General features: G+C 40.3%; 1 protein-coding gene across 11 annotated transcripts in view; it reads right to left on the reverse strand.

The window, feature by feature from the left end:
• ST3GAL3 (ST3 beta-galactoside alpha-2,3-sialyltransferase 3) overlaps nt 1–26,322 on the reverse strand; it is a 214,112-nt gene that overhangs the window by 115,247 nt on the left and 72,543 nt on the right. For 7 of the 11 annotated variants that reach the window (XM_061412200.1, XM_061412195.1, XM_061412194.1 and 4 more), the window contains exon 2: nt 6,162–6,209. The exons of the other annotated variants lie outside the window; for them this stretch is intronic. In XM_061412200.1, the coding sequence (XP_061268184.1) occupies nt 6,162–6,209 (48 nt within the window). The remainder of the gene's footprint in view (nt 1–6,161; nt 6,210–26,322) is intronic. 11 annotated transcript variants of the gene reach the window in all.

Raw genomic sequence — 26,322 nt, forward strand, 5'->3', positions numbered from 1 at the left:
CAATATACATGCTGTTTGTTCCTATTTTGTTTACTCAACAATACCCTCAACATCTTCTACGTCAATAAAAATAAAATTGCACCATCATTTCTAATGGCTACACAGTATTCCACTGTATGGACACGCCATTGGACATTGGACAATGTCCTATTATGTCCTAAATAATGTTTCTATGTTTCTACTCTTCCTTCCTTCAATAAATATTTCCTGAGCACCTATTATGTGGTGGGTACTGTTTCAAGTTCCAGGGATACAGTCATGAACAAGAAAGGCAAGGTCCCTGGCCACATGAAGCCTACATGTTAGTTGGGGTGGGGGGAGGGGTGGATAACTAAATAAGGTAAATAAATAAATAATTTGAAGGAAGGTAAATAAGCAGGTAATTTGAAGGAAGGATGACAGCTAAGAAGAAATAAAGGCATATCTGCTTAGAGAAAGGTTGGAGATCAAGAGAGTAGACTAGATAAAGTGCTCTGGGATAGCCTTCTTGCAGAGGTGATATTTGAACAGAGATTTGAGACAATTATGCAAAGTAAAAGATAAAAGCATTCTAAGCAGAAGAAAGGGCTTCTCTTGTAGCTCAGTCGGTAAAGAATCTGCCTGTAGTGCAGGAGACCCAGGTTCGATCCCTGGGTTGGAAAGATCCCCTGGGAGAAGGAAATGGCAATCCATTCCAGTATCCTTACCTGGAAAATCTCATGGACAGTCCATGGGGTCGCAAAGAGTCGGGCACGACTGAGCGACTAACACTTACTAACTTAAGCAGAAGAAAAGTGAGTACAAAGACCCTGGGGCAGGAAGGAACCTGGCATATTCATGGAATGGCAGGAATGCCAATGTGGCTTGAGGACAGCGAGGGGACAAATGAACACAAATCAAAGTGTTGAGATAATTAGAAATTGGAATAGGACACTGTAGTTAATGGCGTTTGGACCTGGAGAGATTGCAGGTGGAACAAGATGTGATCTGACCCACATTTATAAAAGATGACTCTGACTACAACATAGAGAATGGACCACTGGGAGGCAACCAATGAGCACAGAGAGACCAGTTAAGAGATGTTTACTTGTCTAAGGGGGAAGAAGATGGCACCTTGGACAGTGATGCTTGAAAGAAGGACACACCATGAAGACAGAAAAGGTAGGAAAGGGTGAGGAAGAGGAACAATCAAGGTGATCACGAGGTTTGTGCCTTGGAAGTTTGGTAGGTGAGGGAGAAAATATGGAGGACAAACAGGTTTTGGCATACAGACCCTGCACATTTCACCATATGTATACATAAGCATTTTATTTTTTGGGGGGGGTACCATGATTTGTTTTCAGTTTTTAAAAAATGTTTGACTTTCAATTATTCATTGCTAGTATACAGAAATATAATTAATTTTTTGCATTCTGATTTTGCATCCTGTTATCTTGCTAAACTTAGTTGTTAGTTCTGGCAGTTTTTAAAAACAGATTCCTTGGGATTTTCTATGTAGGAAACCATGTCACCTATGAAGAGGGTTGGTTTTATTTCTTCTTTTCCCATCTGCATTCTTATTCATTCTTTTTCTTCTCAGTGTACTGGCTAGGACTTTCAGGAGTGGTTCTTGATCTTAGGGGGACAGCAGTTTTACCATAAAGTATGATGTTTGCTGTAGGCTTTTTGTAGATGCCCTATGTCAGACTGAAAAAATTCCCTTCTAAGTTTTCTGAGAATTTTTATCGTGAGTAGGTGTGGAATTTTATCAGATGCTTTTTCTTTATCAATTGACATGACCATGTAGTTTTTCTTCTTTAGATAGTTAATATGGTAGATTACACTGATTGACTTTTGAATGTTGAGTCAGCCTTCCATTTCCAGGATAAACCCTACTTGGGCACCAAATTTGGGAAGTTTAAGCCATTACTTCTTCAAACATTTCTTCTGTACTGCACTCTTTCTCTCCTTCTGGGACTCCAGTGACACAGACTGTAAACCTTCCAGCATTGTCCCATAAGTTACTGAGACACCGTTCAACTTCTTTGACATTTTTTTCTTCTATTGTTCAGATTGGAGAGTTTATTTTCAAGTTTACTGATTCTTTGCTCATCATCTTGATTTTGTGATTGAGCCTATTTAGCAAAGTTTTTAAATTTTCAATTATTGTATTTTTTTCTCTTATCTCCATTTCATTATATATACAAGTTTTTTTCTTTTTGTGCTAACACTTTCTATCTAAATTCATGTCAACAGTGTTTATCCTTACTTTTGAGAGCATTTTTTTTTAACAGTTTACTTACAAGATTACCAGTTTATTATGAAAGGATTCAACTCAGGAACAGCCAGATGGAAGAGATGGAGAAAGGCGTCCAGAAGCATTTGTATAAATGCCACTTTAAAGTCTGTCAGATTATCCCAACATCTGTGTCACCCTAGCATCAGCATCTATTGATTGTCTCTCCCAGGCAAGTTGAGATTTTCCTGGTTCTTCATATGATAATTAATTTTAGATTGTGTCTTATATATTTTGAATATTATGTTGTGAAACGTGTTTAAATCTTCTTTAAATCCAGGTCTGATTTAAATCCAGTGGAGAATGCTGATATTTTTGTTTCACCAGACAATCAACCAAGCTGGGTTTAGGTGACAAGTTCTGACCAGCCCTCTGTGAGCTGTGGTTTCAGTGCCAGTTCTGCTTCCAAAGCCTGTTCAGGTGTGACCTCTGTGTGCACTACCCAGTGTCCAGTCTGGTCCATCCCTTAGTTCAGTTCTTAAGTCTTTGGTGTGTTGGTTGGAATCAGACGTGCACATGCACAGCTCAGGGTGAACCCAGAAGTTCACATACAACATTACGGAGTTGCTTTTCTGAACTCCTTCCTCTCTGCCGTCTCCTTGTACTTTCCAGTTTATCGGGCCTCCCCTTCTTGGTCCTCTGGCCCCAAAGCTGGGGTTTTATTTACCACTTTCTGCCACACATTTCCTAAACTGTACCCAAATCTGGAACCAAGCAGCAAGAAGGTGGGGAGAGAAAAGACAACTGGATTTTCTCCCACCCTCTTGGGATTACAAAAAGGAAGTTTTGATCAAAGAAGAATATTTCCTTTCTTCGGTTTTAGGTGCTTGAAGGCCTCACTGCTATTACTGGGCACTGCCATCCCCACCACTCAGGGGACTGCCTGGGGATTAAGGCATGAGAAAACAGAAAAAACGACCTTAGGGATATCCCCCTCTGTCTGAGCCTTAGAGCCCCTTTCCCAACCAGAGCCATAACTAGAGGTCTTCTGGAATTCTCTCCAGTTGTGCCCTGATGTCTACTCTGTGCTCAGGTTTTCGGACGCCTCAAGTCCATGACATGGGATACCAGAGGAAAAATGAGAAATCCATTGCCAGTGTGGTAGTACTTCTAATTCTAGCTTTTTCCTCCAATCTGTCTACTGCTGTTTCTATTCCAGAGTCTTTTAAATAGCTGCTAAATGTCCAGGCCTTTAGCTGCTTTCAGTGACAGAGACAGATTCTTACACATGTATCTTATACATATATTCTGGTATATATATGTAACTATCTATTTATGCAGGGAATATATTTCCTAGGGCCTCCCCAGGGCCTGGTCACGGGTATGTATCTATTTGGATTTAGCTAGACACTACCACAGTTTTTTCCAAAGTGGTTGTGATCAACTTACCCACTGACAGCAGAATTTCCACTGCATCAAATCCTTACCAACCTTTTATCAGGCTTTTCAAGTGTCCCTATTTTGGTAGATGTGCAGTGGTATCTCAGTTCAGTTCAGTCGCTCAGTCGTGTTCTGGACTGCAGCACGCCAGGCCTCCCTGTCCAACACCAACTCCCAGAGTTTACTCAAACTCATGTCCATTGAGTTGGTGATGCCATCCAACCATCTCATCCTCTGTCATCCCCTTCTCCTGCTGCCTTCAATCTTTCCCAGCATCAGGGTCTTTTCAAATGAGTCAGTTCTTCATATCAGGTGGCCAAAGTATTAGAGTTTCAGCTTCAACATCAGTCCTTCCAATGAATATTCAGGACTGATTTCCTTTAGGATGGACTGGTTGGATCTCCTAGCAGTCCAAGGGACTCTCAAGAGTCTTCTCCAACACCACAGTTCAAAAGCATCAATTCTTTAGTGCTCGGCTTTCTTTATAGTCCAACTCTCACATCCATACATGACTACTGGAAAAACCATAGCCTTGACTAGATGGACCTTTGTTGGCAAAGTAATGTCTCTGCTTTTGAATATGCTGTCTAGGTTGGTCATAATTTTCCTTCCAAGGAGTAAGCGTCTTTTAATTTCATGGCTGCAGTCACCATCTGCAGTGATTTAGGAGCCCCCAAAAATATAGTCTGCCACTGTTTTCACTGTTTCCCCATCTATTTGCCATGTAGTGATGGGACTGGATGCCATGATCTTAGTTTTCTGAATGTTGAGCTTTAAGCCAACTTTTTCACTCTCCTCTTTCACTTTCATCAAGAGGCTCTTTAGTTCTTCACTTTCTGCCATAAGGGTGGTGTCATCTGCATATCTGAGGTTACTGATATTTTTCCTGGCAATCTTGATTCCAGCTTGTGCTTGAAATGCTAATTTGCATTTCCCTAGGTACTAATACAATTGAAGACCTTTTCATTGGGTTATTGACCATCTGGATTCCTCTTTTGTGAAGGGCCTATTTGGGTCTTTTGCTTGTTTCTACACAGGGTTGCTTCTTTATTCACATTGATCTTTGTAGCTCTTTATTCTGGAAACAAGCCCTTTGTTGGCTATTTATGTTATACATCTTTTTTCACTCTGCCTTTTCACTCTCTTAATGGTATCTTTTGATTAACAGAAGTTTTACTTTGTAATAAAGTTGTAATGTAATAAATTATAATAAATGTAATAAAATTGATTCATGTTTTCCTATGTGAACTGACACAACTTTATGCCTATTTCAAAACTCTTTCTATCTGTCCATTCTGTCTTAAAGCATTTCAGTGGAGTATCAAGTATCAAGGTATGAGACAGCAAGATGGCAAGGCAGAGAGTATAGGCTCTAGGGTTAGACAGATATGAGTAGCCCTGGACAGGGTACTTTGACTCTTGAGTATTAGGTTTCTTTATCTATAATTAAAGATGTACTTACTATCCACCTTGCAAGAAGTGTGAAAAAGCACTTGGCTTTGGTGTTTTTAGTGCTGGTGCACAGTAGGCCCTCAGTAAACAGTGGTAGCTGAGATTATATTCTCTGATCGTCCTTCCCCTCGCCCACATTGCTACAGTGGCCTGAACCTCATGGCTGCATTGTGAAGCATCAGTCTATCGCAGTCAACCACAGCAAAATGGGTTAATTGCCTTTAACAGGCCAGCAAAGTCTCCCTGTTACTCACAGGCAGCACCCATGGTACAAGAACCACCATCTTCAAGTAAAAATTAAGACCTGACGCATGGAGATGCTCTCCTCATGAGGTAAAGTCATTCTAGGGCTCCCATATGGATGCAATGGCAGCAAGTTGAAGAATCAGTATCTTCCCTTTCTGTTCACTGCCAGCAGCAGAGGGCTGTGGGGCAGGCAAACAGCCTGAGATAGGGGAGAGCGGGGCTCCACTAAGCCTGGGTGATCCAAGTCAAAGTGGTGGGTGTGCTGATTTCTGCGTCCTGCGCTGTTGACACAGGGAAGCATGGGAGTGCTTCAGCACGTGTGCACAGTACGTGCCCCTACACACAGGAGGTGTGTATTTGAGTTATATGGGGTGTGCCTGTGAACCTGCAACAGGGTGTGTGTTCTCAGGAAGCTGTGATGCTCTCACCATCCCAGCATGTTCCTGGAGAGCCTGATGGTCCACTGCTCCTGCGTGCCCAGAGGTTGGCATCTTTCAGTGGCCTCTGCCCATCTCTCTCTGAGACAGGATGTATGCACAGGAAACAGACATCTTTTCTATGACCCTGGACCACCCTGAATGAGGACGGAGCATCTACTGCAAACTCTTGGCTGCACACATTTAAAACAACTGGCAAAGTCCTCTGGACGCTGCATTCCACTGCTGTTTCCCAGACTACAGGTCCCTAGAAAAGCTTCCTGAGATCTTCCCACAATATTGAAATATTCCAGTGCCCTCCCCAGATGCCCCCTCCCCGACCTCATTAGGCTCCACTTCAGCTGTGGCCAGTGCTGAGAGCAGAAAGGATGACAGAGGGGAGGGATTGGTACCTGAGCCTAGCGTTTGTCCCGCGGAGTCAAAGGAAAGAACCACTGAATCTGCAACACAAGAGGACAAGTTCATTTCTTTCTCCTTCTTACAGTAGAAACAAAACAAAAACAAACAAAAAGAGCAAGCTCTCACTGGCACTGCCCAAACCCTCTCCCAAGGAAAGGTCAACAGGACAGGAATCAGCTGCACAGACAGCCTCCACAGGTCCGTCCCACCCATCCACTGGGCCAGGAGGCCCTGCCAAGCCCAGCCCCAGCCTCCTGCCCCTGGGAGGAACATCTCAGGGCAGAGACATGCCCCAAATTCTTCAGAAGTATTTCCTGCCAAATTAGGGGACAAATTTACTTCTTTTTCCTTCACACAGTGAAAATAAAATTAAAACAAAGCAAAAGAAAATGTCCATCCTGAATTTGGTTAAAGGCACCAACATTTTCCTTTGATTTACTTTCTTTTCCTATTATTATATCCAATTGTTTATTATTTCCTCCCCCAAAAGGTATCAAGTGACTTACAGGAATTTACAGTATACACTGGAATTTCAAAAATGAAGAAATCAAAGGAAGGAAAAATATTATATAGTCAGGGGAATGTTAGTGCACAAAATGCATGCCATGAGGACCTAACCAAACACTACAGGTTGAATCAAAGAAGTCTGAGCTCCCAAACAGCTAAATAAAGGAGAACATGAACAAGATTGAGGGCTCACAGTATATTCATTCATTCATTTATTCAACTATTCAGTAAATATTTATTGAGCATCTACTACGTGCAAGATACTATACTATACCCTTGCAATCCAGACACACACAAAAATGCACGATCTCCACCCTCATGGATCTGTCATCAGTCTAAGAGAAAAAAAGTCACCCAACAACAACTTATTCAACTGAAAACTGATGAAGTAAAAACAACAACAAAGAATGTGGGAAAAGCACTAAATGTTTGGAAGGGGAGTGTATATTGGTTAGGCAAGGCTTCCCTAAAGAAGTGAAACCTGAACTACAAGCTGATGGATATGTAGGATACGTAGAGGTTAAACCCGACAAGAAGGGAAGGGGCATTCCAGGCAGAGGGTGTCCTGTGTGGAGACCTGAAGCAGGATTGGACAGGGTGCCTCAGAGCAACCAGAAGTAGAAAAGCAAATACTGTATAGTGATCAGAAAGCAATTCCTCTTGTAGGTCTTAATAAATGGAGATGCTACACCATGTTGAAGACTGTTAACTTCTACATTTCTATTATATGATAAATAACTGTGAATCTTTTATGGCTGTTTCCTACAACAGAAGCCAATACAAATGATGGCATAAAGCCAACACACAGCTCAATAAATGCAAATTATTAATACAAGGGACACCAAGACAATTTAAGGCCCAACATAACCCCAGAGACTCCAGACTCAAAAAGGATCATATTCAAAAGGCTCACTCACTACAAAGGAATACTAGCTGGCTGCCTATAGGAACAGCATCTGCACCCCAGGGAGCATCCCACCCCAGCAGGACCCTTCAGATCTCAGGTATACATCATTTTCTTTGTACTGTACATGGATATCTGACACAAGAGTTATCAAAACTGGAAGTTACATCTGTCCCACTGCTAGACTATAAGCTCCATACAGACAGATACTATGGATGCTTTGTTCACTGACATGTTACCAGAATAACAGCTGGTGCATGCTCAGTCACTTAGTCATGTCCAACTCTTTGCCACCCTATGGACTGTAGCCTACTAGGCTCCTCTGTCCATGGGAATTCTCCAGGCAAGAATACTGCAGTTTCCGTGCTCTCCTCCAGGGGATCTTCCCTGACCCAGGCACTGAACCTGTGTCTCTTACGTCTCCTACATTAGAAGGCAGGTTCTTTGCCTTTTGTGGATATCTGCCTCTCCTTCTTTTTCTGGGAGTGTTCTGATAGCCTCCTTATCCACACTTAAACTCCAACTTAGCCTACTTCCATCATCTTTTATACTGCTGCATGACTTTTCTAAAAAGTATACCTGACCACCTCTTTGCTCTTGATTAAAATGCTTCAGTGGCTTCCTCTAGCCTGAAAGATAAAGTTCAAGCTCTGACCTTCACGGTCTTTACCATTCTGGCTCATTTATGACCTGTAATATATCCCATGTTCCAGATATGCTAAACTGTTTCTATTTTCCCAAAAATATCTTCACCTTCATGTTTTCAGACATCTGACATACTGTTTTCTCTACCTGCTTGCATAGAAAATCTCCCACTTTTCTATTAAGACCCAAAGAGATCATCTCCTCTTCTTAAAGCCTTCTCTGGTCAATTTGCCCCTTCTCTTTAGGCCTGCACGGCTATTATGGCATTTGTCATAGTGCATTATAATCCTGTTTTTACTCTTGCTCTTCTCTCATTAAACTGCATGTCCCCTGAGGACAAGGACTGTCTATTTATTTTGAGGCTTTGATGTCAAGTGCACTGACTGACGCACAGAAAGTGGTCAACATGCTCATTAAACAAAGGAATAAACTAGTAAATGGCTTCGCTTCCTTTCAAAGGTGATGGTATCTGAGTGATATTTCACAAACTGGTGTGGGGAGAGATCTATTCTGCACAGAGATTCTCATTCAATTCAAGTCAACCTTGAAATGTCCTTGTAGCAGAAAGATTCAGAGGTTGAAGCCCAGCCTCATCCTTGGAAGATGAAAGCATTCCCACGAAGCAGTGCAGGGGGAATAAGGAAAGGGCCCCAGGCGCCTTCTAGGTGAGGGATCACAGTCACCTGGAGGAGATTAGCAAAGCCTTTCTGAGAAGCTGACTGCCCAGATGAGCAACAGCAACACCATCTCAAATTTTTATTGCAGTTGACAGGTACTTTTCCAATTGCAATTTACCATCTTTGTACACACAAGCAGTTCTGAAATAATCTCTTTCAAAGTTTTCAATCTTTTTCTAAAAGAAAAAAGGCTACACGTTAACTAAAAGACTAAAACTTTAAGAGTAAAAGGAAAAAAAAAAAGAAACCTAAATGTGAACAATGGTTGTCTCTGGGTGAAAGAATTATAGATGATATTTATTCCTGCAGTTTTGAAAATTTTCTATAGTGAACATGTAACTTGTATTATCAGAGGGAAAAAAAAGTTAGGAAAAAACTTTCTAATCCAGCTCTAGGATTTTAACCTCTAACTCATTGGTACCAATGCAAAAGGATGGCAGGTTCTTGATCGCCTTCCTGATTCACTATATGTGCTGACAAGCTATTTGGCTTTTCCCTTTCCTTATACCTCAGTAACCTCAATTCCTAAATAGACTGGCTTTGAAAAAATTCTTTCCTTCTTCATTCCTTCTCACAACTATTATCAGTGGCCTATTATGTGCCAGGGCTGGTGATACTAGAGATATGAGCTGGTCTATCTAATCTATCCTATCTGATCTATCCTATCCAGCAGATAGGAGCTGGTCTTTCCCTTCTAGCCAAGGAAGCAGAGATGTTAATTGGCACTTAGAAGTAAAGCATGATAAAGATGTGCAAGAAGCAAGCACCAAACAGATAACAGTCTTACTGGAAAGAAAGAGTTTTTGTAAATATTATTTCCAGTGGTGGTGGAATGCTCCCAAGACCGTGTGTCTTTAAACTGCAGAAGATGCAAGTGAGCGGGCAGAAACTTCAGGAGGAAGTCAGGGACATATATCATGTTTTGTGTAATTTGGATGGATATTGCTTTGAGCATTTAAGGCAGAGATTTGAGAATCAGTTTGGCCATTCATTTTTTTGTGTTTATTCTGAAGGATGTAAGATCATTTGAGCTATAAACCACTTTGACAGCTAAAGGGAAAATTCAGTATTCAACAAATTGAAAAGTTTGTTTTGCAAGAAGCAGAGCAAGAACATCCAGACTTCCCCCTCTCAGGCTAACAAATACGTCATTTTTATTTCAAGCAGCCCGGGCTCCAGCTGTTCCTGGCTCTGAGGCCAGAGGCAGCCATGTGGTGCGCTACACAAGTGACCAAACAGAATTCCAGACCAAAGCACAACAGAGCATCGCTACACATGACTTTGTTCAGTGAGGAATTGACTAGAAACCTTTTATTATGGTCAGATGTTTCCTGTGTCTGGTTTCTGAAGTGGATAAAAAGAATATAAAGAGAGGATAGAGAACAGGGCCCAGTCTTTCCAGTCACTGGAGAGGCTTCCAAAAGTCATATTATGTGGTGAATAAGCTATGTTTTGGGTACTACCTGTCATGGCACACACTCAGCACATATATTCTGCTAGCCACCATAGGTAAGCCCTAGAGATGGAAGAATGAATGGGGAAAAAAAAAAAACAAACTGTTCTGTCAAGTAGCTTACAACCTAACAGGTAAAATAAAAACATATATAAAGCTAAGCATTATATAGTTAACAATACCATATTGTATACTTGAAGTTTGTTGAGACAGTGGATGTTAAATGTTATCATCACACACATACATGCAAAAAGGTAACTACGTGAGGTGATGGATGTGCTAACTAGCCTTTTTGTAGTCATTATTTCACATTATATATGTCTTTCAAACAATTACATTGTACACCTTAAACTTACACAACAACTATTTGTCAATAATAACTCAATAAAGCTGAGACATTATTTTGCTGACAAAGGCCCATCTAGTCATGGCTATGGATGTAGTCATGTATGGATGTAAGAGTTGGACCATAAAGAAGGCTGAGTGCCAAAGAATTGATGCTTTTGAACTGTGGTATTGGAGAAGACTCTTGAGAGTCCCTTGGACTGCAAGGAGATCAAACCTGTCTATCCTAAAGGAAATCAGTCCTGAATATTCATTGGAAGGACAGATACTGAAGCTGAAGCTCCAATACATTGGGCATCTGATGCAAAGAACTGACTCATTTGAAAAGACCCTGATGCTGGGAAAGATTGAAGGCAGGAGGAGAAGGGGATGACAGAGGATGAGATGGTTGGATGGCATCACTGACTCGATGGACATGAGTCTGAGCAAGCTCCAGGAGATGGTCTGGGAGGAGGCCTGGCGTGCTGCAGTCCATGGGGTCGCAAAGAGTCAGACACGACTGAGTGACTGAACTGAACTGAAAGCTGAAGGGGGGAAGCCAAGTATAATGAATAGGTATGGAAATAAGGGGGATATTTCATTGTTCATTAATTCAACATATTAATTAAGCAACTACGATACACCAGACTTACGGATACAATAATAAAGAAGAACAAAAATGCTCCTATTCTCAAGGAATTTATATTTTAATCAGGAAGATTGAAAAAAAAACAGTAAATAAATGAACACAATAATTTCTGACAGTGATAAGTGGCATGAAGAATATCCAATGATGTAATAGTGATCACAGGTGGAAGTACAGGCAATGCTAGATTGGGTGTTTTGGGAAGACTTCTCTGAGGAGGCGACATATGACTGAGACTGGAAGGCAGGAATCCACCAAGAAAAGACCAAAGGAAAAAGAGTTCCAGGTGGAAGGAAAGAAAGTACAGCAATCTTGGTGCATTTAAGAAACAGAGAGAAGGCCAGTGTTGCTGGAACACAGAGCATGAAGAACACAAGGGGGGTGTGACATGGGGTCAGAGAGGAAGACAGGAGCCAAATCTGTAGGAGCCCTTATGTAAGAGGCCACAGCGAGACATCTGTACTATATTTCAATAGCAGGGAGAAGCCCCGCTTAAAACTAGGGGAGAAACTGATCTGATTTATATTCTTTTTTTATTTTATTTTTTTTAATTGAAAATTATTTATTTTAATTGGAGGCTAATAACTTTACAATATTGTATTGGTTTTGCTATACATCAACATGAATCTGCCACGGGTGTACATGCGTGCTGATTTATATTCTTAAACATAAATGTTCACTGCTATGCAGCAACTAAACTGACTGTTCTGGCAACACAGTAAAAGGTAGATTGGAGAGAGAGAAATAGAGACTGAAGGCCAGAGGACTGGTAGAAAAGAACGCAATATTCCAGATGAGAAATGATGGTGGCCTGAACCAAGGCAGTGGCAACAAAATTAAAAAACAAAAGCCAATGGATGCTAATAATGTTTAAAAGGGAACATTTATAAGGCTAGTGACTTGTGGGACATGAGTAAGAGATTAAGAAGAAGGAGGATTATATATATCTATATTCTGGGCTTGGGCATATAGATGTGCTCTTTGCTTAAATGAGAGTAGCCTGCATCTAAGCCACATGACCCTGCCTCCCCTCTGGTCAGACAACCGGACCACAGGTGAGCACCTGATCCACGAGAAGGCAATCCATAGACTGATCATCCATCTAAAATGCAGACAGGTTCTACCTTTTACAGACTTGAGTTGGGATGCACAGAGCTGGGGCTGTTGGCAGGAAATACAAGCAAACAAGCAAATAAGAACAGAGGCTGGGAGGCTATGGACTGCACTTGATGCTGAGCCTTAGGGACCCATGTTAGTGGCAGAGCATCAACTCTTCAACAGTGAAGAGCCACAACCCTGTTGTTGAGGATAAGACACCAGAGCTGCCTTGGATGCAGAATATTCTTTTGGTGCAGTCAGCTATCCCATGCATCATCTTTCCATGAGACCTTGAGATTTAGCTTTTAGTTCCTAGGGACTTGGCCTATAATTAAGATTCTCATTTTCAAGTCTCTTGCTATCTTGGAGCTGTCTATAGTTTGAGTGGACTCACTTCCTTTACCTTCCAGCCTGCATGCTTTAATATCCTGGAGCACTTCCTTCCCAATAACCTGCCTTCCCAATAACCTGCTCCAAGCACAACTCATCCTGACAGTCTAAATCTCAGAAGAAGTAGAAGGCCCCTCTTGGACATTGGGTCTAATCTGTGTTTTCCAATCTAACTTCATGAAAGAGCTCTCAATTTTGGGTATGTACTGTTCCATCAGCAAAACTGATACTTCAATAGCCATATGCCTACCTGTATCTTGTTCTACTCTCTCCACTGCTTAGATTCTGAGGAACTCTAACTCCTAGTCTGAGCCCCTCGATTTACTCCCTTTCAACCCTAACCCCAAACAAACATAACATGAGTTCTGAAGATTCCTGAGATACATAGAGAAATGAGATTCCTGAAGACACATAGAGGGAAAAAAAGCCCAAGGACAGAAAACAAAACACAAGCATTGATTTAGAAGAGTGTGGTACATGGAAGAGACATGAGTAAAATAATTAGAGATAGGAGTAGCAGGACACAGGAAGCCAGAGGAGGTAAGAATTGTCGGTAAAAAGGAGTATCTAAAGGAGGTCCAGCCAGTCCATTCTGAAGGAGATCAGCCCTGGGGTTTCTTTGGAAGGAATGATGCTAAAGCTGAAACTCCAGTACTTTGGCCACCTCATGTGAAGAGTTGACTCATTGGAAAAGACTCTGATGCTGGGAGGGATTGGGGGCAGGAGGAGAAGGGGACGACAGAGGATGAGATGGCTGGATGGCATCACTGACTCGATGGACGTGAGTCTGGGTGAACTCCGGGAGTTGGTGATGGACAGGGAGGCCTGGCGTGCTGTGATTCATGGGGTCACGAAGAGTCAGACACGACTGAGCGACTGAACTGAACTGAAATGTGGCAAAGAGGAGGAAGAAGCTGATGAATGAAAAGATACTGAAGAATCACTCACTGGGAAGGCATTTGTAACTTTAGTGGGACTGAACTACGAGTGGGTTAAGTGGAGGCTGTTGACTTAGTAGACTTATTTCAAGAAGTCTCTCCCTAGGTTTATGTCATTAATTTATCAAACATATGCAGAGTTCTTCCAAACTCAAGAGACTGTATGGAAAAATTAGACAAGGTTCCTGACATGAAAGAATTTATGAACCATCAGAAGGAGAATACAAAGATATAATTAACTATATTACAAGCCTCTAGAGAAGTCGCCCTAGGAGTTAAGAGGTAAGAGGGAGAATTTTTTCTGGGAGAAGCTGGGAAGACTTGAAGGAGGGGGTATTTGAGCTGGTGTGAGATAAACTCACGGGACAGGCTGTGCTGGTCATGTGAGAACACTGAAGGAGAGGCATTGAAGCATGGAAAGTAAGGGGTGTGTGGTTTCAGGAAGGTAAAATTGTACCTAAATAATATATTAGGGTTTCTTTTAGAAGGTAAAAATGCATGTGACTAAAAGAGAACTAGTCAATACAACCTGTTCAAACTTTCAAAAAAGGCTTTGACACATCAAAGACTATTTTTAAAAAGTGAGTCACCATGAAATTGCAGAAGAAATTGCTATGTCATCCAGGAGACAAAAGGCACTTGGCTGAGGATCAGGGGCAGGACACCCCCAGGGGGCATCAGCACCCACAGGGAGACCAGGAAGTCTGAGAGTAGCTAGATTTATACTACCAACTGCCCTCTAAGAGGTGGGGTAAGGGGGAAAGGGTGGCACCACTTACAAACAGCTGTTGGTGCAATAGAAGGTGGGTTGAAAATGGTATTAGGTGTGTGTTAAGACTGAGAGTGAGAAGCTAGGATGAAGTTTGGAACTTCAGGGACCTGGGAAAGTGTTGGTCGTGGTGCCCTAGAAATAGGGAAGAGCTGGTTTTAGTGCATAAACCATAGTTTGCTGAACCTTGATGTAGATTACACATACACCTCGCTCCCTTCCAAACCCCTCCAAATGACAGAAAAGGTCATTTGTTTGTTATAAATCAGAAGTACACAGGAACAGAGAATGGAGAAGAGACATCAGCAACAGAAGTTTTGGAAAGCAGATAAATAAGTGGAACTTACTCAGCAAAACCAGGAAAGGCGAATCCTACAGTGGTAGTGGGAAAAGCTGAAATATATCCTAAAATATACCACAGAACTCCCCAAAGGCTCAATCACTGGCAGCACCAGGTACTACCAGAAGTATGAGAGAAGATGATATTAAAAAGAAGAAACCTCCCTCTTAAGTGTAGGCTGACAGCCAAGACTACAAGGCATTAGAAGAAAGTATCTAATATGATAGAGACCAAAACAAATGCAAAATAAACGCAATGTGGAAAAAGAGAAAACACAGATGACAGTGAAAATTTTTTAAAAATCATTAAAATCTGCAAAGAGAAAATATTTTATTCAGGAAATAGATGCCATTTCTAAAAGAAAGGTACATTCAGTGAATTAAAACAAAAAATAACTCTTGGAAATTAAAAACATAATAGCAGAAATAGAAAGGATTATAAAATAAGTCAAGGAAATGCAGTACAAAAGACAAAGATAGAATGTGGGAGACAAAAGTTTTTTGTTTTTTTTTGTTTATTTAATTAGAGCACCAGTTTAGGTAACACAACAATTGAATTATGAAGTTCTAACAGAAGGAAATATTTAATAGAAGGGAGAAAATACTCAAAGAAATAATTAAATAATATTTCCCTATAACCAAAGAACTTGAGTATTTTTTAACCTAAAGGGGCCCTCTGAGTGTACAGCACAAAATAAAAATAGCCCTCCAACAAGTCTATGATCATGAAATTTCAGAACACTCAAATTTCCAGAGAGAATAACAGCAAAGAGATTTTATAAAAGTAATTTAAAAATCAAAGTGGCTTCAGATCTCTCAAGAAAAGCACTGAAAGCCTAAATATAGTGCTGCAACATCTTCAAAATTCTGAGGAAAATAATTTCCAACCAAGAATTCTATACCCAGCCAGACTATCAATTAAATATGAAGTTAGAATAAAGACACTTTCATATGGGCAAAGTCTCAAAAATTTATTTCTCACGCATCCTTTCTCAGGATATTATTAGAGGATGTGTTCTAGTAAGTGAAGAATAAAAAAAATTTTTTTAATGGACTCCAGGAAATGAGATATACCAAAAAAGAAGGATGGTGAGGGAGATTCCAAGGTCATGCAGGGCAGCAGGGATAGACAGAAAATAGTCCAGAGCAGTGTAAGTCACAAGGCCCCTAGAGAGATTTCTTCAAGACAATGAAACTAATAGACTATCTAATGTGTTTGGACATATGGAGAGCAGATTTATACAACTGAGGAAGGGTGCAGAGTTGAATTATTGATCAATACATAGAAAACTAAGCAAAATATAAAGCATGAATGTTACTGACTTCAGGAAAAATAAAGTGTTCTCTGAAAAGACAGTAATCATGGTACCTATGAATAGCATTTTCATGGCTATACTATTTAGACTGAATGCTTTTCTAACTATATTAGGAGAATGGAAGTATGGACTTGGTATCTGTAGTAGAGGGGCAGTCAGTGTGCCCATGTGTGCATTCAGTTGCTCAGTCATGTCTGGCACTTTGTGCCCCCATGGACTGTAGTCCACCAGGCTCCTCTGTCCATGGAATTGCCCAGGAAAGAATACTGGAGTGGATTGCCATTTCCTCCTCCAGCAGATCTTCCCAATCAAGGGATCAAACCCATGTCTCCTGTGTCTCCTGAATTGGCAGGCACATTCTTTACCACTGTGCCACTTTGGGAGACTGCAGTGAGTGTGATAGAGAACTAAACCTTCATCTTCCATTAGAGAAATGGATGTGTGCCAAGTTGCTTCAGTCATGTCCAATCCTTTGTGGCCCTATGGACTGCAGCCCACCAGGCTCCTCTGTCCATGGGATTTTCTAAGCAAGAATACTGGAGTGGGTTGCCATGTTCTCCTCTAGAGGATCTTCCCGACCCAGGAATTGAACATTCATCTCTTTACATCTCCTGCATTAGCAGGTGGATTCTTTACTGCTAGCTCCACCTGGGAGCCCACAGAAATAGTTAATACTCAAAACAGAAATATCAAAAATGAATCAACTATACTTCAACAAAATAAATTTTAATTAAATTAAAATTTTAAAAGGAAATATCAAGAATGGCAATATAACTAGGTTGCCTTGAGATCTGGAGGCAAACAAACAAATTAGGTTAAAAGAGTTGAAAACAACTGCTTCTTGGAGGTAGGAAATCAAGTACTGGTGGTAATGAGGAAGAGATTTTCTTGTTCATTTTTGTTGGTAACAAGTCTTGTAGAATTGTCTTTTTGAACTATGCACATGTATAACTTTAATAAAAACAAATATTAAATTCACTTGCAAAAGATTACAAAACCTGTGGTGGTAGGTCGGGAGCTCCAAATTTAGTCAATCTGGTTCTCTAACCCATATATCATATATCTACCAACAGGGTCAATGAAGAGTATATTAGAAACCTCTGTCTGTCTTTAGTTGCTAAGTCATGTCCGACTCTTGCGACCCCATGGATTATAGTCTCTCAGGCTCCTCTGTCCATGGGATTCTCCAGGCAATAATACTGGAGTGGGTTGCCATTTCCTTCTCTGAGGATCTTCCCAACCCAGGGATCGAACACAGGTCTCCTGCACTGCAGGCAGATTCTTTACCAACTGAGCTATGAGGGAAGCCCTTACTAAAAACCTAGATGCCTCATATTTGATCATATCCTACTCAGTGCTTTACTAAATACTGTTTTATATTATTTTGTGATTATCTTACTTATCTAAATATGATCTATAAAAAATAATTAGTCTAGAATAAAAAATAATTAAAAGATAAAACAACCAAATCTGTGAACCTTGTTTGGACTCAGATTAAAAAAAAACAAACCTGTGGAAATGCAAATTTAAAATAATTAGGGATATATAAATATAAATTGGGTATTGGAAAAAATTAAGGAATTATAGTTAATGTGCTGACAAAGGTCCATATAGTCAAAGCTATAGTTTTTCCAGTAGTCATGTATGGATGTGAGAGTTGGACCATAAAGAAGGCTGAGCATTGAAGAATTGATGCTTTTGAACTGTGGTGTTGGAGAAGACTCTTGAGAATCCCTTGAACTACAAGGAGATCAAACCAGCCAATCCTAAACAAAATCAACTCTGAATATTCATTGCAAGGACTGATGCTGAAGCTGAAGCTCCAATACTCTGACCACCTGATGAGAAGAGTTGACTCATTAGAAAAGACCCTGATGCTGGGAAAGATTGAAGGTAGGAGGAAAAGGGGATGACAGAGGATGAAATGGTTGGACAGCATCACTGACTTAATGGACATGAGCTTGAGCAAGTTCCGGGAGGTGGTGAAGGACAGGGAAGCCTGGCTTGCTGCAGTCCATGGGGTCACAGAGTCAGACATGACTGAGCAACTGGACAACAAATAGCTAATGTGAGATAATAACATACTGGCTATCTTTTGTTAAAGTCCTTTACTGTTCGAGATGATACCGAAATACTTATGGGTAAAATGACTTGATGTCTGGGATTTGCTTTACAATCCAATACAATTTTTGAAGTCCAAATAATAAAAAACCACGATTCTCTATGAAAGCAGGCCTACAATATTCATATGTGCCACAGACCTTTGGACAGGATAAGACTATTAAGTCATTTGCTGTATGACATTCTTTCCTTCATATGGAAAAAAGATATACTTGATAGGCTATCATTAAGAGCATGGTGCCATTCCATTCCCAAGAGATCACTTAGTTAAGATAAAGGAAAGAAATAAAGTGAAAGGTTGCTTGGTAAAGTTTTTATATTTTGTCATGAAAAAAATTGTATACCTAATATTTTATATTATTTCTATTTTGTATTATTTCTCAATACCAACTGAGAAATGAAAAGCAAGTGGTTGACATCACTGTCATTCATCTTAAACTAAGAGTGGAAGGCATGGGGAGAAATGGAGTACATTACTAACGGGAATGTAAAATGGTAAAGCAAGTTTGGAAAACAGCCTGGGAGTATCTCAAATATAGGAACAAATATAGGGCAAATATAGAGTTACCATATGGTTCAACAATTCTACTGCTAGGTATACATAAACCAAAGAGAAATAAAAGTTTTATGTCCACACAAAAACTTGAATATGAATGTTTAAAGCAGTGTTATTCACAATAGCCAGAAAGAGAAAGGAATCTAAATGTCTTTTCAACTGATGAATGAATTGTGGAATTAAAGAATCCTGCTCAAATTGAAGGGCTTTCCTGGTAACTTAGTGGTAAAGAACCCACCTGCGAATGCAGGAGACGAGAGACCGTGGGTTCCATCCCTGGGCCAGGAAGATCTCCTCAAGGAGAAAATGGCAACCCCCTCCTATATTCTTGCCTGGAGAATCCCATGGATAGAGGAGCCTGGCAGGCTACAGTCCATGGGGTCACAAATCTGCCATGCAGCCTCAATTATTCCAAATGGGAAGAGATTACACCAGATCTCCAACAGAAAGGTGCCTCTACTACCCAGAAGGAAGAAGAAAACTCTCCACCCCATGATAGCCCAGCCGATCAGAGACTGTAGCAGTAAAACCAATGGAAAGCCGCTATGCTCTGGACTCCCAGCTTCCTCCAATGGACTCTGGTTATCACAGCAACAACTCCCAAATTTCCATCCAGCTTCCCCAATAAAAGCAAGTTCCCCTTCCTCTAAAAAAGCAGGTTACTCTTTCTTGTTCTCTGGATTTGCCTATGGTTTGCCATAGATTGCGTTTCCCGAACAGCAATTCCTCTGGTTCTTGTTGTTCAGCCACTAAGTTATGTCCAACTCTTTGCAATACCACGAACTGCAGCACGCCAGGCTTTCCTGTACTTCACTATCTCCCAGGGTTTCCTCAAATTCATGTCCATTGAGTTGGTGATGCTATCTAATCATCATCCTCCGTCGCCTCCTGTTCCTCCTGCCCTCAATCTATCCCAGCTTCAATGTCTTTTCCAATGAGTCAGCTCTTTGCATCAGTTGGCCAAAATATTGAAGCTTCAGTTTTAGTAACAGTCCTTCCAATGAGTATTTAGGGTTGATTTCCCTTAGATTGACTGGTTTGATCTTCTTGTTGTCCAAGGGACTCTCAAGAATCTTGTCCAGCATCACAATTCAAAAACATCAATTCTTCAATACTCAGCCTTCTTTATGGTCCAACTCTCACATCTATACATGACTACTGGAAAAACCATAGCTTTGACTATATGGACCTTTGTTGGCAAAGAGATGTCTTTCCTTTTTAACACACTGTCTAGGTTTGTCATAGCAAGGAGCAAGCATCTTTTAATTCCATGTCTGCTGTCACCATCTGCAGTGATCTTGGAGCCCAAGGAAACAAAACGTGTCACTGCTTTTACTTTTTCCCCTTCTATTTGCCATGCAATGATGGGAGCAGATGTCATGATCTTAGTTTTTTGAGTGTTGAGTTTTAAGTCAGCTTTTTCACTCTCCTCTTCCACCTTCATCAAGAGGCTCTTTAGTTCCTCTTTGCTTTCACCTACTAGAGTGATATCATCTGCAGATCTGAGGTTGTTGATACTTCTCCTGGCAATCTTGATTCCAGCTTGTGATTCAACCAGCCCAGCATTTCACATGATGTACTCTGCATATAAGTTAAACAAACAGGGTGACAATATACAGCCTTGTCATACTCCTTTCCCAATTTAGAACCAGTTGTTCCATGTCTGGTTCTGATTGTTGCTTCTTGACCCACATACAGGTTTCTCAGGAGACAATAAAGTGCTCTGGTATTCCCATCTCTTTAAGAATTTTCCAGTTTGTTGTGTGATACACATAGTCAAAGGCTTTCACATATTCAATGTGAAACAGAAGTAGATGTTTTTCTGGAATTCCATTGTTTTCTATATGATCCAATGAATGTAGGCCATTTGATCTTTGGTTCCTCTGCTTGTCTAAATCCAGCTTATACATCTGGAAGTTCTCAGTTCACATTCTGCTTAAGCCTAGCTTGAAGGATTTTGAGCATAACCTTAAGCACACAAAATGAGTGCAACTGTACGGTAGTTTGAACATTCTTTGGCACTGCCCTTCTTTGGGGTTGGAATGAAAATGGACATTTTCCAGGCCTGTGGCCACTGCTGAATTTTCCAAATTTGCTGGCATATTGAGTACAGCACTTTAACAGCATCGTCTTTTAGGATTTTAAATAGCTCAGCTAGAATTCCATTACCTCCACTAGCTTTTTTTTGTAGTAAAACTTCCTAAGGCCCACATGACTTCACACTCCAGGATGTCAGGCTCTAGGGGAGTGAAGACACCATTGTGGCTATCTGGGTCATTAAGACCTTTTTTGTATAGTTCTTCTGTGTATTCTTGCTACCTTTTTAAAATTGCTTCTGCTTCTGTTAGGTCCTTACCATTTCTGTCCTTTATTGTGGCCATCCTTGCATGAAATGTTCCCTTGATGTCTCCAATTATCTTGAAGAGATCTCTAGTTTTTCCCTTTCTATAGTTTTCCTCTACTTCTTTGCATTGTTCATTGAAGAAGACCTTCTTACCTCTCCTTGCTATTCTCTGGAACTCTGCATTCAGTTCAGCATATCTTTCCCTTTCTCCCTTGCTTTTCACTTCTCTTCTTTCTTTAGACAACCACTTTGCCTTCTTGCATTTCTTTTTCTTGGGGATGGTTTTGGTCACTGCCTCCTGTACAATGTTATGAATCTCTCTCCATAATTCTTCAGGCACTCTGTCTATGAGATCTAATTCCTTGAATCTATTCATCACCTCCACTGTATAATCATAATGGATTTGACTTAGGTCCTACCTGAACGACCTAGTGTTTTTCCTTACTTTCTTCAGTTTAGCCTGAATTTTGCAATAAGGAGTTGCAAAAGCCACAGTTAGCTCCAGATCTTGTTTTTGTTGACTGTATATAGCTTCTTCCTCTTCAGCTGCAAAAAACATAATCAATCTGATTTCAGTATTGATGATTTGGTGATGTCCATGTGTAGAGTCGTCCCTTGTATTGTTGGAAAAGGGTATTTGCTTTGACCAGTGTGTTCCCTTGACAGAACTCCATTAGCCTTTGCCCCACTTCATTTTGTACTCCAAGGCCAAACTTGCCTGTTACTCCATGTATCTCTTGACTTCTTACTTTTGCATTCCAATCCCGTGATGAAAAGGACATGCTTTTTCGGTGTTATTTCTAGAAGGTCTTGTAGGGCTTCATAGAACTGGTCAACTTCAGCTTCTTTGACATAAGTGGTTGGGCCATAGTCTTGGGTTACTGTGTTGTTGAATGGTTTTTGCCTTGGAAACTAATCAAGATCATTCTGTCATTTTTGAGATTGCATCCAAGTAGTACATTTCAGACTCTTCTATTGACTATGAGAGCTTTCCTCTAAGGGATTTTTGTCCTTAGAGGACATCCTCTAAGGACATTTCCTCTAAGGGATTCTTGCCCACAGTAGTAGATATAATGATCATCTGAATTAAAAATTCACCCATTCCTGTCCATTTTAGTTCACTGATTCCTAAGATGCTGATATCCACTCTTGCCATATCCTGCTTGACTATGTTCACTTTACCTTGATTCATGGACCTAATAATCCAGGTTGCTATGCAATACTGTTCTTTACAGCATCAGACTTTACTTTCACCACCAGACACATCCACAACTGGGCATCATTACCACTTTGGCACAGCTGCTTCATTCTTTCTGGAGCTATTAGTATTTGCCCTTTGCTCTTCCCGAGTAGCACACAGGACATCTTCCAACCTGGGGGGCTCATCTTCCAGTGACATATCCTTTTGCCTTTTCATACCATTCACGGGGTTCTCATGGCAAGAACACCAGAATGGTTTACCATCCCCTCTTTCAGTGGACCGCGTCTTGTCAGAACGCTCCACTATGACACGTCCATCCTGGGTGGCCCTTCAAGGTGCAGCTCATAGCTTCACTGGGTTACACAAGCCCCTTTGCCGCGACAAGGATGTGATCCATAAAGGGGAATTCCTCTGGTACTGTAGAATAAATTCACTTTTGCTGGTAAAATAACTGGCTATTATATGATTAAAGTTGACATATTTGGTGGCACAAGTGGGGTCCAAAGGGGCAAACTCCGAGAGACTTGGCTCCTAGAATCAAGTGAGGTGACCTGCACTAAGTCGCCTGTGCTTATCCCTCTGCTGAGTCGCTGACCGCTTTCAATTTGGAGAGTGTTCTCTTGGATGCCAAGCTCCACTCTTGTGTGTTTTGAGCTCTCTAACTTTACTCAGGCTCTGGAAAGCTTTGTCCTTTAAGGGGAAAGATTTCATTTGTCTGGTGCAAGGCTTTATCCTTAGTACTCAAGTTGTTTCTGGAGCATGTGGTAGCTAGGTTCTCTTTTCGAGACTGAGCTAACTGGGAACTATTCCTTTTGGAATCTGTGCAAAGACTCTATCAACTTTCTTGGGTTTCTGGGAGAACTTAGGGAAATGGGACCCCACTCATCTAATTGCTCTGAAGGCAGTCCTCCTTCATGTTTAAAGACTGTGGACACCCTTTACTGCATTTTAAACTAAGTGGGCTAGACAAACTAAAAGTAATTAGGAATTACAGCTGCTATTAAGGGGAACTTTCAAGCTCCCCAAATTCAAATAAGATTAAATTGGAGGACTACATTCTAAAATTAAAACAAACATTTCACTGGTAACTGGAAACATGCACAAAACTCTAAAATTGCCTCTCTGCAAGATTCTGTTTCTAAAATTGCCAAAATAACCAAAAAAGAAAAAATCTACCAGAGCCTCAAACTCTTGTATTCCCCTCCCCAACTTTTGGTTTTGGACGATCTGTGTGTCTTCTCCACCCACTTTGTCTCAGACTCCACCCTGGCGGCCATCTTGTGCTCTTGCTCTGACCCCAATGTCTTCTTCCTCTCTCCTCTGCAAAAACCTGCCCCTTTAAAAAATCAGACCCTCTGAGAATCCAAATGCTAAACCCCTAATTACTGTTTCTAAGACAATTGGAGCAAATAAACAACTAAAAGTAAAGATTTAAACAGCAATTGTCCTATATTTTTGAAAATAGACAAATAGATTCCAAAACTCTTAGGGGAAACTTTGTTTTCTATTTCCGTCTGCTTGGTGAAGTTTTTTGGTAGGTCAACTATCCTGTTCAAAGGTTCGACCTTTGTTTTAAATAAAGCCATCTTAAGGGGAAATCTTAACAGAGAGAACTCCAAACCACTCAGGAGACAACAGCCTGCCTTCTTTGATTGATATGCAGAAGTTTCTAAAAGACAATTTGACTCCAAAAAGAGTTCTAAAAGGATCCTTATAGTATGCCAGAAAAACAATTTGGATCACACTATTCTTCTGAGTTTTGTATTTTTGTACCTGAGACATGGCTAACATTTTAAATAAAACTACAAGTTCCCTGTTTGCATCTGTCTGTGTGCTCATGTGTATCTATATGTGTGTTACTTGCTCAGTCATGTCTGACTCTTTGCAACCCCTTGTAACCTACCAGACTCCTGTGTCCGTGGAATTCTCCAGGCAAGAATACTGGAGTGAGTAGCCATTCTCTTCTCCAGGGGATCTTCCTGACCCAAGGGTTGAACATGGGTCTCCTGCATTGCAGGCAGATTCTTTACCCTCTGAGCCACCAGTGTATCTATATATGTATGTATATATGTGTGGTATTTTTTTTTTCTTTTCTACCTCTGGATAGTATTGCTAAAATTAATTCAAAAAGAGCTTTATTTAATTGGCTTAAAAACAAAAAAAGCAAAACAAACAAACAAATGAGCACTTAAATGAAATAAAATATAACAGAGACTTTCTGGGTTTACATGATACAGTTTGAAAGCTAGTTTAGGGGTAGTGGTCTAATTAAAACAGGCATGTCCTTGGAGTTAGCAGTGTTTGAAAGTAATGCAGGCATACAATTTTTATTCTGCCTGGGTTAATTGGTGAGATAAATTCATGTTATCTTCATTACAAAATTTGTGAGCAATACATGGTATGATAAAGTTTTTCATGAATGTTGAAAACAAGTGAATTGAAAGTATGTGAATGAGATATACATTTCTGGGTAAATCTTTTAAACAGTTTCCCCAAATCTTTTTGGCATCTTGAAACTTTACAGTTTTGCTAAGTTAAATTAAATAATAGGTGGTCATTAAATATCTAGATCATTCCCAAATAAGATCAAAATACTAGAACATTACTTAAAATAGGTTCATCTACTTTTGGCTTCCTTTACAAAGGAACTAAAGATATTCGGGTCTACTGGTAAACATACCACATTGGAAAATTTCCTTGAGGAAAATATGTTTTTAGGATTTATGAAATATATTCATTAGTTCGTATAGACTACTCACAATTGTTTAAAGCTACCAGAAATAATTAGGGGAAACAAGCATATATGCAACACAAGTAAGACAGGCGCTTTTGGTAAACCCCAGTTCGATTCCTGGGTCAGGAAGATTCGCTGGAGAAGGGACAGGCTACCCACGCCAGCACCCTTGGGCTTCCCTTGTGGCTCAGCTGGTAAAGAATCTGACTACAGTGTGGGAGACCTGGGTCTGATCCCTGGGTTGGAAAGATTCTCTGGAAAAGGGAAAGGCTACCCACTCCAGTATTCTGGCTCGGAGAATTCCAAGGACTACATATCATCCTCGGGGTTGCAAAGAGTCAGACGTGACTGTCACTTTCACTTTTGGTAAGAAAAGGTAGAAGAATGGAAATGCATTTTATTGAGGGAAAGAGTGTAATTTTGTCCTAAAGTGAAGCTAATTCAGAATAGGAAAGATGAAAAATAGGACAAAAGCTAAATGAAATAGTAAGCTGTACAAGATTTATTGGGAACTTTTTTTGAAAAATAATTAATCTCTTAAAAGGGCAAAGTTTTCTTGGACTAAGTAGCCTATTCCTTTTTATTTTTAACCTCTAAGTAATTTGCTTAGAAAACAAAGATTCATGTTTTACCAAAATTCTTTCCTAGGCTTCATATTGTCTTAATCTGGTCTCTGGTTACTTAAGAAAATGGAATCTTCTCAACATTAAAAGAACCAAGTTTTGCCTACAACTATGTAACTTTTCGTATTTGCCTTTGAAATTTGTTACTTATTGTTATTTTGATCCAACAGATAATTATCATTTCATGATAATCTATGATCCTGTTTGATCAAATGTCTAAAACCTTTTGATATTTTTAATAAATTTCCCCAAAAGCAAGTTCTAAATGAAGTCTTTCTGACCTTGAGCTAACTCTGAGCTCTTTCTCACGGTCCCTGGAAAATCTCAAGTCTTTTTGTCAGTTATAGGCAGTTACTGCTTTACTTTAATGCTTTTGCAAATATGTTTTTTCTTTAAAGAGATTCATGTATAAAGTTCTGACAGGTACTCTGGAATATGGGTTTTTGACAACTTTAAGATCGTATGACTGAACTGGGTAAGGATTTCTAAAACTAATGGAAAACAAACTGCTTTAATGTTTTGTTTTCCAGGTATAAAGGGATCACTTTTCTCCTCTGCTTTAAGTTTTC

This window comes from Bos javanicus, chromosome 3 (assembly GCF_032452875.1).
Source record: "Bos javanicus breed banteng chromosome 3, ARS-OSU_banteng_1.0, whole genome shotgun sequence".
Lineage (NCBI taxonomy): Eukaryota > Metazoa > Chordata > Mammalia > Artiodactyla > Bovidae > Bos > Bos javanicus.